Raw genomic sequence first — 15,591 nt, 5'->3', positions numbered from 1 at the left:
GTTAACAATTCTTCAGAAAGGCCAGGTAAGATAAAAGTTCAATTTCCTACTATTTAAGCAAAGAATTGAGAAGTGTTCTAAATTAGATAATCTTTATTATGGAGAAAACAGAGATATCAGACAATTCAAAACCTTCAATTTGGTCATGATATTTTGAAATACTCTATTTCCATGAAAACACCCACTCCTCAGAACTGATCTGGATGTGCCACACAATCATCATCACCCTGCAAAGATTCCCGACTCTCACTATCTCCCAGACTTCCCAGTTTTTTTCACTGCCATCCACAACAGTTCTAAGCCAAAAGTCCTCAAGTGAAGAAACTCACCTCGCAATTGAGGGCCTGGGAGCTCGCAGTTGGTACATAATCTGAATATTCAGTTCTTTGGAAATTATGAGTATTGTCTAGTCGTTGATCCATATCAACAGCACTCTCTTTACAGTTTGACAAGCTTTTGGAAGATGCAGTTTCTGCACTTTCCAAGCAATCCAGATCCATTTCCCCAGCTTTGTTCCTATCGACTCCATTCTGAAATAGATTACCAACTTCTATTAAGGAACCTGCAATGAACCAAACAACATTCCCAAGACGGTTTGCTCCAGTGATTCAGCAAGCTTACCTCATTCTGAACTTCTGAACACCTTGAGTTCTGACTATCATTTTTGGGATGAACACCACCTGTTTCACTAAGATGCACGTAAGCTCCTTCGGTACTTATTCCATTTTCTAGGAGTCCATTAGATGACTTAATTTCGCATTTGGTGCCAGCATTCTTGGCTAACCTAACCCCTTTGGTACCATCAATACTCATTTGAGATGAACAACTTTCTGGAGAGACGCACACTAGCCTCTGTGGGCTGATAGAGGCCCTCTTCTCTGGTTTGCCTAGCTTCTCATCCAACATTTCATGGTCATTTTTCCTCTTGACACTTCTTTCAGAAGACCCTAGGTTGGACTTTGCGGCATCCTCACCCATTTTTTCAGCTGAATGGCTTATGTGCCTTGACATCCGATTGCGTTTGTAACCATCTGGAAATACAAATAAAGGGAGCTGCTTTCGACGTACATGGGAAACAAAAATTTCCATCCCTGGCTTCCAGTACATATACATATTTATTTCTTGCCTGAATTCATCAACCGTTCCACGTATATCAAATTGTTGTCCCTCTTGACCTTTTTCTCCCTCTTTTCTTTGCAAGCCCATGAAAAATGCAGAATGAGCACAATGTCTGGATGTGTCTGCATACTCATGTGGGTAAGGATGACACTGCAACATCCCATTTGTATCCCGCTCTATCTGCTTAGAAATAGACAGCATGCATTAATGTATAACCAATAAAATTAATAGAATTTGTCATAATATCCCTAGATAAGATATTCCCCTTTCCCCTTTTGGTAGGTATGTAAAATTCAAAAAGAGATATGGACTAAGAGACTGAACCTTGGCACAAAAAAAAGGCTATTATTGCCTTTGGTCACATTTAAAATCCTAAATACATCTACCCTCCACAAACTACAACAGGTGGAAGCATACATTTTTTTTTCTTTTCTTTTTCATTTTTCTTTGGTTGGGAAAAGAGAGGGGGACTAAACCCACCAGATGAAATTTGTACAAGATAATAACAGTGGTGTACCTTCAGGGTGAGCTGCCTCAATCGAGATTCTACCCAACCTTTCCATGCTAACAAGTCATCAGTGTCTGCTGCAAGGATGTCCACTTGTAAATAGTTTTTGTAGGCTTCGAAAAAGAAATATGGCTGAAAAAGTGCACTCCATTGGGCTTTACTGAGCTCAATTTCCTACAATTAAAGCCATTTATTTAAAAAAGTCACAATTCTTTTAATAAAAAAGAAAACTAAATGGGATAACACCTCTTACATCACAAATCTTGTTGCCATAGCGAAACTGTTCCTTCATAACACGAAGAGTGCTTGCAGAGACATTGTAGCTGGAATTCATGCAAGGGTATGCAGGAGTAATAATTGGCATAATGTGATATCTGTCCCGCGGGTTTCTACGAGGATCCCAAACTGGGAAACCCAGTTCATTTTCCTCTATTGTGCACAGCATGACAGGATTTGGCCACCTCCACTGTGTATATACCCTAAAGAATCGAGAAACCAGCATACTAGGGATTGCATTAGGGTAAAGCTGGCAAATTCGAGCAACTAATAGAGCCCAATTCACGCCTCCAAGGAATCCCGTAACCTGAATAGAGCATACAATAAAGAAAAACATGGATTCTATTGCCATTAATGATAGTAAATAGCAAACTACAAAGGTTTTCAGTGTAGCTCTCTTACATTTGAATAAACACCACGCCTTTTAGCCCAAAACTTTAAACATCTCAGTGTGGTTCGGAAGTGCTATCATTGTCAAGGGTTAACAGATTATCAAGTTAATAAGATGAAAGAGAATTAAATCTACTAAAATATCAATTAACAAACCAAAAAACATGTATATTAACCTCAACATTTGGAACAAGTTTAAGAATTTGATCTGCCACCCGGCAGCCATTAAGACTTCGAACAGTAGGTTCATCAACATCATACAGCACTGAGCCATGTGAGATGTCCAGGTCCTGTACATAAATGAGTTTGAAAACGATATCAAATGTGAGCCAGCTTGAAAGGAAAAATAGATTCTAACAGAGGAGATGAAAAACTCTGAAGGGGAAGAATAACCAAAGGATCATGTTTCTCTTAGAAACACACAAGAACACGAGAAGAATCATTGCATCAATTTTCCAAAGTATCACTGAGCTCGACTTTATAAATGATGCTGATACTTATCTTAGGGAAGCCCTCAGATTCTTAACAATAAGACAAGTGGTTTTAATAAATTGTTGCCCACAAAAATGCAGTCAATATAAAGCCCTGTTAAATAAGGTTACCAAACTTACTTCAGGCACAACCAAAAGAGATATACTTGCATAAAGCAAATCTATAGATATTCCCTGGAACTTGAATTTCATTACGGGGACATGAGCATCTGGAACTGGTTGAAGTTCAGTAACTTCTTCCATTTCAGCCAAGATGTTATGCAGAATGATAAAGAAGTCTTCCTGCAAACAAGTGAAATATTGGCTAAGATATCCAATAATTCCATGGATTTCAGTAAATTAAGAAAAACACAACCACTTCAGGTCATCACCTCCCGATTCACATAAGAAGGGCCAACACACAAAGTGTCTATGTCAGCTCCTGGTCCATGTACCTGCAAACAATTCAATTTTTGCTATATATCCAATTTTACATGGAACAGTGACTTGAAGACGACAACAATGTACTATCCAACAATATTTTGACTACTTTGCTAGCTGTACTACTTAATTTGGGGAAAAAGAGTAGTTTTTTGCTACGAGAACAAATTAACCAAAAGAACTGGGAAAGTGTGGAGAAGAAACTGTTAACATTCATGGACAATGATTAAGACATTCCACCATAACATTAAAAATGAAATTCAATTGAGGTCATCGTCCATCAGTCATTTTCCTGACAATGAGTGCAGCATGACTATTGGTACAAACAAACCAACAATATTAGGACTCCAGCACTACCTGAACCTGGGAACTCAACAATTTTTAGACATCGGCATAAACCATAAAACATGACATGTCTATTTCTGGAGAGGTGGCTATAAATATATTTATAAAAGTAGTAAAGTGATAAGCTCAAGAAGAAAGAGAGCCCAGGATGAATTATACTCAGACGTACTCCCAACAACATCAAATACCCTTCTGTAAATAGATTAACAAGCCTTATATTGGTATATACAACCCTTCCCATAAAGTCATCATCCAATATACTGATCTAAACTTCTTCAATTCTTGTCAAATCATGTTATTGTCAATTCATATGATGTATCAAATAAAGGCAAACATGCACACCTTGAATTAAAGCACATCATACACCAAAAATCCTTTTTAGATAAACTACATTATACACTACTAGAAGAAAAGTTAAAAAATTGTCCCTTCGATTCAATTCTTTGCCAAAAGCAACCACTACACTACTTAGAATCAATCAGGAGAAAGTTACACCTCATACTCACCCCTAGTCGATAAGAACCGAAAGTGAAAATAACGGCATTGGCATCCTCAACCATCTGATCCGTATAGCCTCGTTGACGCGTTAACTGCTTCACCCAACTTTTAACAGTCTACATCACAGGTCAACTTTGTCACACAAAAAAAATAAAAAACTTTGAACTTTACAAAGTTGAAACAGTACCCCAATCATAGCCAGAAAGGGCATCAGAAAACAATCTATCAAGGTTCAAAAACATGTTCATCATTCATCGACATGCAACAACATAAAACACAAAACACAATTTCCACAACCCCTGATTGAAAGAAACACCTCAATAAACAGTAATCTACAATTAGATCGAAGGAGTTGATAACCTGATCAAGGCGCTGAAGAACCTCTCTCCTGGTAGCAGCTTCTTCATTGCTCTCGTAGAGTCCCGAATCAAGCAGAAACTAGGAAAAACCATAAGCAATTCAATTAAAATAAAATTGTTAAAAAAAAAAAACTACCTTCTCCAATTCGGCGTTCCGATGTAAATCGGCGTCGGTGGGACCGGCGAGAGAGATAGGCTTCGTGATCCCAAGCGTGTTGGTTTGCTCCACCACCAGTGGCGGAGACGAAGAGCCACCGCCGTTGGGAGCATCGGAAACCACCATTTTTTCTCGACCTAGATATTTTTCTCCTTTTGTTTTTGTTGAGAAAGCAGAGTTTACCCTTCACCCTTACCCTTACCCCTATAACCCACCCTTTACTTCGCAAATCGCAATCTTTTCGAATCAAATCGCAAGGGATTTTAGGGCTCTCCAAAATAAAACAAGAAGAAGCACATGAATCAAAGGAAAAATATCTTCGGAATAACAACGATTGGGGGATTTGGATTTCCGGCGGGGTTTGGGTGGGTTAAGGGAGCGTTTGGGGAATAATGATCATTCATATCATCCTTATTCTTTTATTCATATAACAACTCTTAAAACTCATTTATTATTTATTATTTATACTAATTCATTGTTTATTTACCTTATTTATTTATTTATTTATTTATTGCGCATGCAGTGGACTACATGTTAACGTTGTATCCACTCCAACCATCCCACATGTCCTTCTTTTTTTCGACTTGTGTTTTTCAATTATTTTGCAACTTTTATTTCTTGTCACTTTACATATATATTTTTTGGAGTTAAAAGAAAAGAGAAAACAATAATATTTTTGTCTTCGTTTGATCTAGAAATTTCGGATCTCTTATCCATTGTGTTTCTTCGTCTAGCGTGTACGCCGGTTCAGTTTCGGTTTAATTTCATTATATTTAAATTTTTAAATAATTAAACTATAATCAAATCAATTTAAATTCAATTTTGAATCAGTTTTAAATTTCAGCGTTTTTAATTAAAGTTTAATGAAAGATTAAGGACAAATTATAATGCTTTAGGGTGGGTTTTTTTTTTATTGATAATGGGACTAACGCTTAAGAAAAGAGTTGCAACCAGATAAAAGATTATTAAGTAATAAATATAAAAATTAAATTCTTAGTTTTAGTGAATAGAGCAAGAGTTTAATTTTCATGTTTTAGCAACAATAAAACAAATTTACATTTTGTTTCTTAATGAAACAATTTTACATATACACCTAATAATGTATCATTGTGTGTCAATAGTCATCTATAAAAATATATATAACTAAATGAAGAATTTAATTTCTATGTATTATATAAAATAATTTTATATATACATTGAATCATAAAATTTATTACTTAAAAAATGATATAAATTTAATTAGATAATTATGAAAAAAAATTATACTATTAATATATTAAAATTAAATTTTTAAATAAATATATAAAATTATTTATACTATTAATACACTAAAATTAAATTTATAAATTAATTATTAGCAATTAAACAAAAAGATTACTTATTAGGATTTTTAAATATCTTGTACATATAAAAAAAAATCTAAATAAGCTATGCTAATGTTTGACATTCCTTTCGTTATATATTAATTATTAAGTATTCTCCTTCATTTTTTAATATATATAATTTAGAGTATTTATTCAAATTGATCTCCAAAAATTTTCGAAGTTAATATTTTAGTTTTTAATTAAAATTAATTATCAACATTGTTTTCAACCTTTAAAGATGTCTGTCAACTTGGTCTTCCACATCTCTATTTGGAGAAGTGCTAACGAATTCATTGAATGTGTGTCAGTTAACTTGCTAAGTATGTATTTTGATTGTGATTTGTTAAATTGGAGTTTGAATAAAAGGGATTTTATAAAATTGATTTTGAATAGAAATAAGTTTGTATTAATATTATTTATCTTTGGCAACTCTATACTAAAATTGATTTTGATAAAATAAATATTGTTTGGATAAAGAATTTTGTAGGCGTTATAAAGAATTTTGTACATGGTTGAGAATGATGTGGATCTTAATGAATTATGATTGAAATATTCATATAGCTTATTTATTTGAATTATCTGAGATACGAGTTTCCTTGGGTAAAGTACTGTGGCTTGCCACCATGTGTACCAGGTTGAGGCTCGATACTCTGTTGACCCTACGACGTAAGTGTGACCGGGCACTATATAAATTTCCGGGAATGTTACCCCCATTGAGCAATATTGATTATTTGAGAAAAAGCTATGCATAGACTCTTGGAGATGCACGTCGGGGGACAGTCTAAGGACAATTCAGACTTGTGGGATGGCTGGATAACCGACAGATGAGTCTCATCAACCATAAGACAGGCATGCATCATATACATTTGTATGTTTTGATTGAATGTGCAGTTTGTAGATGTCCCTTTTGTTTCTTTAAGCTATTAATTCTTCTGATTTGTGAGTTAAAGGAATTTTCTTTAAACACCTTTTAAAACAAGTCTTCCACCAAACTTCTTCTAAAGCTATTTTAAGAATAAACTGGAGTAAAAGTCTTTCGATAGTCTACTCAATAAATTTGTATATATCCCCTAGCTACTAACCTAGCCTTATAACTCTCTATGCTTCCATCAGCATTGCACTTGATGGTAAAAATTCACCTGCAGCCAACCAATTTTGTATTCTGTGGCAGATCTACAATCTCCCAAATTTCATTTTTCTTGAGTGCATGCCACTCTTTCATCACTGCTAATTCCAGTTGGGATCATCTAGTGCTTCTTCTATAAAAAATATATGACATTAAATTAATAAATTATAATGTTAATTTTTTTTATATATGTTTAATTTTTTTATATTAAATATAAATAATAAATAATAGAAAAAAAGAGCTCATATAAAAAGAAATAATAAGAATTCTATAAATAATACAATAATATGTATAAAAGATAAAGTTGGTAAAAGAAAAATAAATGTTAAATGTCAATGGTTTGTAAACGTATTTTGTGACTAAAATCACTTCTGCGTTTATAGAGAGGAAAATTAGCCAAACCAAACATTGAAGCTTTCAAAAAGATGTAATGTACTTTTTTTTTTCAACGTGATTGCCAAACACACCCTTATACGTATGTTGTGTCCTAATTTTTCATTTTACAGATCTAGAGGTAAGCTGAACTTCTTCTGTATCCCTTTATAGGTTTTCTGTTTCATCTGTATACAAACATTTTATAAGAAGCAATGTTTAATTTAACACACCTTGCAACTTTGAAAAATATTGCAGAAACTATTTATTAATGCAAATTGCTTATCGGATGAATTGATTAGTTGGGAAGGACTAACACCTCTGAAATATTTAACAGTATTATCATTTTTTCTTTGGTAAAAGCGGATCACAGATCCCAGCAAGAAAGAAAAGAAAAATAAAAGAAAACTAAAGACAAACTTAGCCACCCCTCAATCTGAGGGCGCCTATGCTGTCAACATATAAACTGTGAACAATCTCAGGGGAGGGCAAATCAAAAATCTGGTTTTCAATAGGGAGGTTTTTTCCTATCCTTGCAAGGATGTCCGCAACACCATTAGCCTAACGCAGAATATGCTTCCATGATACTTGAGTCAAGCGCCTTCTCAGCACCTTAATATCATCTAACAGAGGAGAGCAAGGGTGATGTCTCGGACAATCTGCCTTGATGAAACTGATGGTCATCATAGAGTCAGATTCTATAACAATACGATTATAATCGTTGTCGATAGTGATTTGCAAGCCTTTGATAATACCCCACAATTCCCATGCATAATAGAGCAACTCCCTAGGTTGCAAGAAAACCCTTTCACAAACCTTCCAAGATTGTCACGAACAATTCCACCACAAGCAGCGTTACCATTATGAGCGTAGAAGGACTCGCCCACATTAATTTTAAGGTAGTCAGCATCAGGTGGGTACCATCGGATTAAGCTGTCCGGTTCCTTGGTCATCTTGCGAGCCAAGCCTTGCTTCTTCATCACCTTGGTATATTCTCTACACCGAGACTTGATTTCTTCAACAACCTTTACAGGTTGAGAATTGGCGCCATAAAAAACAAGCTTATTTCTCTCGTATCAAATAGAAGAAATGGCCATGCCAAATTTGTTTGCCCACTCCTCGGTGCTAGCCAAATTCTTCAATAACCAATTCCTTCTATCTTGTTGGAAGAAGTTTCTATCATGATCTTGATAGGCCAGACTTTTCCATATTTCGGTTGCAAACGGACAATCTCGGAGCACATGGAGGGCCGTTTCATTATTGTTGTTGCAGCGGGGGCATCCAGCATCATTAGTCATATGTCTTCTCTTCCTTTCAGCTTTCGATAGGATTGCGTCGTGGGCCACGAGCCAGAGGAGAAATCTACCTCTTTCCGGGCCTTTCCATTTCCAAATCAGCTTGAAGAGTTGATCATTTAATCCATCATCTCCTTTAATCGCTAGGTAAGCTGTTTTTAAACTAAATGCACCATCCGAGGTTGTGGCCCATGCAATGTGGTCCTCTTGCTTCCATGGAGAGGGCGGGGACATGGAGATAACCTTGTGTACCATATCTTCAGGAAGCCATTCCTTCAATTTATTTATGTCCCAAGCACATGAAACCAAAAGGAAGTCCGTTAGTGAGGATCCGAACTCTAAGTAATTAGTTACCTGTGGAGTTTATTGATCTAGTCGCCCAATACTGGGCATCCATTGATGATTCCAAAAGTTGATGTGGGGTCCATCTCCTATCCTTCAGATGGAATTACTTTCAATTGCTTCCCAGGAAGAACATATGCCTTTCCAAAGGTTATAGTCATTTGGTCTCCTAGTCACATTTGGAACAATGTCATTTCCGCACTGATACTTAGCTCTAAGTACCTGAGCCCATAGTGAGTCCTTCTTTTCGATAAGACCCCATCCTGCTTTCATAATATACGCATGATTAAGATCTTTAGCGTGCTGCACTCCTAGTCCTCCAGCTCTCTTAGGTTCACCCATTATTTTCCAGTTCAAGAGGTGAATCTTTTTTGAGTTTTCAATTTCTCCCCAAATAAAATTCCTGCATTTACGATCAATAACATCACAAGTAGATACAGGAATAAAGGCAGTTTGCATAGTATAACTCGGAATAGTAGAAAGGACAGATCTCACCAAGGTGGTTCTCCCAGCTAGGGAAAAGGATGAGGCTTTCCAGTTGTTTAGTCTTGCATTAATCTTTGCTTCCACCTCTTTATATGTATTTCTTGTAACTCTGGAATGGATGAGAGGGACGCCCAAATATTTAACAAGGTCTTCCGTTCTTCGAAGCTTAAGAATCCACTTATTTCTTCTCGAATATTATGCCCCCACATTCTTGGAGAAAAATATTCTGGTTTTGTCGTTGATGATCTTCTAACCTGAGCTCAAGCAAAACGCATCCAAAACCTTCCTAATGACTTCGGCTTATCTCATTTTAGCTTCCGCAAAGAGGACAAGATCATCCGCAAAGCAGATGTGCGAAAGTTTCGGACCATTTTTGTTTAATTGAATAGGTTTCCAGAAATCATGCTCTACTTCTGCATTTATCAATTGGGATAGTCTTTCCATGCAAAGGACAAAGATATACGGAGAGATGGGGTCGCCTTGACGGATGCACCGAGAGGGATTGAATTCGTCTAGAGCTTCTCCATTCCAAAGGACTTTCATTTTCACAGTTGAAATGCAACAATAAATTAAATTGATAAATGCTCCGGAATACATATATCAATTAGTGTGTCTCTGACAAAGGACCACTTCAATCTATCATAGGCCTTTTCCAAATCAATCTTAATAGCCATCCACCCTTTTCTGCCTTTTTGTGCCTCATGGAGTGAATAACTTCTTGTGAGATAATAATATTGTCCAAACTCTGTCTCCCTGGAACGAAGCTGCATTGATTTGGGCTGATAAGCTTGTCCATAATCTTTCTCAGGCAGTTAGCTAGAACTTTAGTAATCACTTTGTAAGAGGCATTGCACAGGCTGATTGGTCGCAATTGTTTCTGGTCCGTGACCGGTTCCACCTTTGGAATAAGGGTGATTAACGTTTCATTAACTTCTTCCACCTTGTTCGGATTTTGGAAAATACCATCAACTAGCATGCAGAGGTCCGAGCCTACCTTCTCCCAAAAATTCTGGTAGAAAATAGCTTGAATTCCATCTGTACCTGAGGATTTCAGGCTACCCATGTGAAAGATGGCATTCGTAATCTCTAGGTGGTTAAAAGACCGACCCAACATCATCAGATCATCATTGGAGAGGGGGGAAGTTGTTCAGTACATAAGGATTATCTAGGGTGTCATCGGTGAAAAGGTTACTGTAGAAAGATGTTGCCATACCTTCCAGAGTTGGTTTATCAGAAATCCAGCTGCCATCTGGCCTTTGAAGGGACTCAATTTTATTTTTCCTCCTTCTTGCGATGGTACTTCCATGGAAATATTTTGTATTACAGTCACTGAACTCTAACCATTTACATCTCAACTTTTGGTACCATAAAATCTCTTCTTGCAGTAGAATGTCTTCATATTCGGCCCATAGAGACTTTTGCAGCTCTTGGAGAAAAATGTTACTTTCGAGATTTATGCAAGCTGTAATCCCTTGTAACCTCCTTATAATTCTGCTCTTTCTTTTATGGATGTTACCAAAGACTTCAGATTTCCATGACTTAAGAGACATCTGGAACTCAATGATACAATGGGACCAAGAGTTCTGGACCTTCTAATTACCCTTTACCCATTCAGCAAAATCTGGATGCATTAGCCAAGCTGCCAGAAATCTAAACGGTCTTTTGCCATTGTTTATTGGAGGAGAAGGGATGAGTTAGAGACAAAGAGGCGAGTGATCTGATTTGAAACTGGGTAGGTGTCTGACCTTCGATTCAGGGAAGGTGTTATAACATTTCAGATTGCAAAGCGCTTTGTCTAACCGCTCTACTAGGTTACCTCTTTTCCAAGTAAAGGTCTAGCCACAGTAGCCTAGATCAAAGAGGTCACAATCCGAGATACATGTTTGGAATTCAGAACAGACACCTCTGGGATTGCTTCCAGCACTACCTTTCCTTTTGAAATCGTTGAGAATAGCGTCGAAGTTGCCAATGAGACACTAGGGTTGGTTAATGTTGTTGCTTAGATCGCTAATCTTATTCCAGAGAGCTCTTCGACTTGCCTCTGTAGGCTACCATATATGATCGAGAGCAACTAGGGTGGTGACTGCCCCTGCTTCAATTCCATGTGCACCATTTGAGAGCTATGAAAAGTGATATCCACATTCTAGGCAGATTTGTCCCAAAGGCACCATATGCCACCAGAAAACCCTCTAGCATCCTCAATGTAAAAATTATCAAAACCTAATTTTTTACAAACAGTTCTACCACAATCTCCACTGATATATGTTTCCAACATATTACAAAAACTAGCATTATATTATCTTTTAATGTCTTTAATAAGCACCGAAAAAGCTTTACCCCCTGCTCCTCTACAATTCAAAGCAATAACATTCATGATGACCTCAAAAGAAAAAAAGAAGGGTAGAAACATACCTAAGTTTAGTTTTGGGACTTGACCCCAGCAGCCATCATCGGCGAGTCTAGCATAACATCATCTCCATGTCTCGATAAGTTGCTGTCAGCGTTACTCATATACTCCAGCAAGCTGTCTGGTGGTTTTCCCTTCCGCAGAGGGCCTCCCTGGTTTCTCTGCGCTCCTTCATTCATGAAGCTCTTCGGCAATTGGGAGAGGAAACTATCCCTTACCACGTGCTCCTCTAGCACATTCTTCGCAATTTTCGACGCTTCGTGGGATTCATTTTGTTCTTGCTGTAGCCTCCTCATAGTATCGAGCATTTTGGCTTCCATAGCAACAATTTCACTATTCCTTGTTATTGAACGTTGTTGTAGGGGCGCTTTGGATGAGCTTGTAGAGATTTCCCCTTTTCTTGCAGCATCTTTCACTTTGGGCTTGTGATTTTTAATGATAGCCGGTGGCCCATTAGGAACAATCTGTTTCTTTTTTTAGTTTTGTGGGTTTTTGCCTGCTCCGGGCCTTAAGACCCTTTGGGCCATCTGGGTTTTTGACCCACTCTCCTTGGGAACATTAGGAAGCCTTGGTTCATCTTGCTTGGTCTGTTGCTTTTCACTAGCATGGATAGTATTAATATTTCCTTCAATTTCTGCATCCTCATATAGGATATTGTAGCGCAATCCTATTTTATTTAAATGCCCCGTCTTGGTATCTCCTCCTTTTGTAACTGTAAAGGATTCCTTTCTGATGGCAATTGATTTCTTCCCCATAATTAACCTTTTTGGTTTCTTCCTTATTTGTCATCTCACCATCATCCACGGTTCGAAATTTGGTGGCCTTTGATTACGCTGAGATTCCTGCGCCATATCCGTACTTTCTATATTGATTTCGTCCATTAACGTTGCTGCAATTTTCTCGCCTAAGTTAACCCCTTCGCCGGAATATTTCTCCGCTCGATGATTATTGTCAAGTGCAAGGTTTTCACTACATTCCTCCGATCTGTGGCCATAGAGACCACATGCGAAGCAGATAAGATGAAGGCCTTCATATTCAACATTCAACGTACTGCCCAGCACCGAGATACGAGGAATCAATTTCTTCGTAAGATCAATTTCTACACAGATTCTCGCAAATCACCCCTGGGAATGGATGGACGTAGCTCTATCAATCTTAAGCATCGTTCCTAATGCTGGACCAACTCTCCATAGGAACCGATGGTTATAGAGTTTGATAGGTAAATTCGGAATTCGGATCCATGCCGCGATCTTCTTTACTTCTCTTTCTGATTCCAAGAAGAAAGGTCTCCACCTTTGGACAATCAAGTAATGTCCAGCTATCATCCACGACCCTCCTGTGAGCGCGAAGGAGTAGTCCTCCTCATCTGAAAAATATACCAAGAAATAGTCACGATCCATATCAATAACATTAATCTTACCTTTCTTTACCCAGTCCCTTCCGAGGCGTTGCTCCATGAAGCCGAGATTTACTCGCTTTTCCAGAATTTTGACAATGAGTGAAGCATGCCAGAGCTTGCACTAGTCATCAAATTCTTCCTTTGTCACCTTGATCTCAGGACAAGGATCAAAGGGTTTATCTTCCCTTTGCAGATTTTCCTCGCCCATATACCAGCGATCCTCCAGATTTGGCTCGCTCTCATTTGAGTTCAAAGAGCGCGGGCTTGAATCTTCATCCATAGTGCCTGGGGTTACCAAGAGGGAGTCTCTATATGAGACTTTTGGCCTTGTCGAGTTGTTTGCATCATTCCCCTTCATGGGATCCATACTCTCACCCGGTTGATTAAGATCAGCCTCGCGAGTTTTGACCGTTTTGGCACTTCGTTGCATTAGGTCATCCTCCTCGTATGAAACCCTAGTAGAGCTCTCATGTGCCAACATCTCTTAGGTCGGCAACTATTCATTATGCACTTGTTTCTATCTTAAACTCACATATAATAACAAACAAATTTATGTCAATCATCAAGATTGCATGTATTAGGAATTTTCATTTGCTGACTGTCTACTCCATACCATCATAATAGGTTGTAACTAGTCACACTCTAAATATGAACAGGGTCAACGGTGGAGGTATATATGCTCATAAGTCTCATCATAATGTTTTTTGAGGTCATCATACTCTCAAGTCAACTCGTAAGCTCTTACGAGTTTTATGAGTAAACTCTGAAGTACGCTTCAAGTTAGTTAGTTAGTTAGTTTGATTATTTTTTACTTTTTTTAAAGCTTCTTTTTCTTTTTAAAGCTCCACAAGTTTAAGTGAATTTTTTAGTTTGATGACCTGTGATGTTTTTAACTCTGGCGTTCTACTTGCATTTTGTCTTAGACTACTAATACCTCTTACTTGTGTTCTGGTTTAGTATTTAATTATATGTATCATGTCAAATCCTTAGCGAATTTTTTAGGATGAATCATATTCTGTCTCAATTTTGCCTTGTAGATCTTTATGTTGATTGAAATTTGATTGGTCCTTTATGTAATTTACTTATTTCACATCATTTATGCTGTTTGACTACTTTGCCATCAGCACTGGAATTTTTAATCGCCTTAAAGAAACTTCATGTATCCAATAATAAGTTGGTTGGCCTTCCTAATGAAATTAGCAAACTTACCTAATTAGAAGTTTTGCGAGTCAACAATAATAGGTACAATTCTTAACTGAAGAATCCATTTCACTATTTGTCTTGTTTAGTAACTTCTGTTGTAAAACACTAAGTTATTTTATCTGTAAATTTTTATTATATTGATTGCATGTCTTTTTTTCTCAAGATGAATACAGTTAGTGAATCTGCAGGGATTGCCATTCTCTTGTTGAGGTACGGTTGTTTGTTTCAAGTAGTCTTTCTCAATTTGTGATTCCGAAGGGACTACCCAAATAACTTTGCAAAATTATAACATATAGATGAAATGTATTCTTAAAAGCTTATGTAATTTTCTTGTGGCATAGGTTGATTTCTCTTCAATTTTCTTATCAGAATTGCCAGTGACATTTAGCAGTTTTAAGAATTTGAAGGAGTCCTATTTTCCCATTTTGGCCTTATAAAACAAGAAACAATGTTCTTTCTCATTTGTTTCATCATCAACTTTTCATGTTATTTATGATTGCACATTAGGAACTTTAATTATATGCTGTTAGCCTGTTACTGTTTTATTCTTGCAAGTTTATGCTACTTTGATGTATTAAACGGGCATTGAAAAGGCCAAGAAAGAAAAGCTAAAATAGAAGAGATAGAATGAGGCGTATGTTAGCTATTACAAGAAGGTTAGAGCGTCAAGTAGTTCCAATGCTGTTCCACTATCACCGCCACTACTGCCGATACCCTCATTCTCTTCGGATGAGAACTATGATGATGATGAGGAATTGAGGATGAAGATGACACTGAGGATTATAATTGAGCCCATCACTTCTAACTAGGTATTGTGGTAAGCTTTTCGAAAATCCATAGCCAGTTCTTCCTTCTATTGGCTATGGTGAATGAGTGATTCTTGTGATTTTGATTATTTAGATACAATCTAACACTGGGTAATTAGTGAATTTTGTCCCAATCCACATTGTGCAAGGTAAGAAATCCTAAATCACTTGTGGTTTTATGTATACATGGAACCCTAAGTATTGATTTTATGAATTAATTGTGTATAG

At 37.0% G+C, this 15,591-nt stretch overlaps 1 protein-coding gene across 7 annotated transcripts in view; it reads right to left on the bottom strand.

Annotated features, from left to right (window-relative positions):
• The window catches only part of LOC107461026 (nuclear poly(A) polymerase 4), a 6,143-nt gene extending 1,161 nt beyond the window's left edge, over window positions 1-4,982 (bottom strand). For 3 of the 7 annotated variants that reach the window (XM_016079450.2, XM_016079451.2, XM_016079452.2), the window contains exons 1-11: window positions 4,543-4,982; window positions 4,408-4,485; window positions 4,056-4,163; window positions 3,156-3,218; window positions 2,905-3,066; window positions 2,470-2,583; window positions 2,306-2,368; window positions 1,881-2,210; window positions 1,637-1,801; window positions 622-1,299; window positions 330-530 (exon numbers count right to left, since the gene is read on the bottom strand). In XM_016079450.2, coding sequence (XP_015934936.1) covers window positions 330-530; window positions 622-1,299; window positions 1,637-1,801; window positions 1,881-2,210; window positions 2,306-2,368; window positions 2,470-2,583; window positions 2,905-3,066; window positions 3,156-3,218; window positions 4,056-4,163; window positions 4,408-4,485; window positions 4,543-4,689 — 2,109 coding nt within the window. In that variant the 5' untranslated portion in view covers window positions 4,690-4,982. Of the gene's footprint in view, window positions 1-6; window positions 228-329; window positions 531-621; window positions 1,300-1,636; window positions 1,802-1,880; window positions 2,211-2,305; window positions 2,369-2,469; window positions 2,584-2,904; window positions 3,067-3,155; window positions 3,219-4,055; window positions 4,164-4,407; window positions 4,486-4,542 lie in introns of those variants that run through there. The other 4 variants (XM_052253016.1, XM_052253018.1, XM_052253017.1 and 1 more) reach the window with 2 other exon arrangements.
• Between the last annotated feature and the right edge of the window lie 10,609 nt (window positions 4,983-15,591).

The sequence above is a fragment of the Arachis duranensis genome, chromosome 8, assembly GCF_000817695.3.
Source record: "Arachis duranensis cultivar V14167 chromosome 8, aradu.V14167.gnm2.J7QH, whole genome shotgun sequence".
NCBI lineage: Eukaryota > Viridiplantae > Streptophyta > Magnoliopsida > Fabales > Fabaceae > Arachis > Arachis duranensis.
This window is presented reverse-complemented; position numbering and strand designations above follow the sequence as displayed.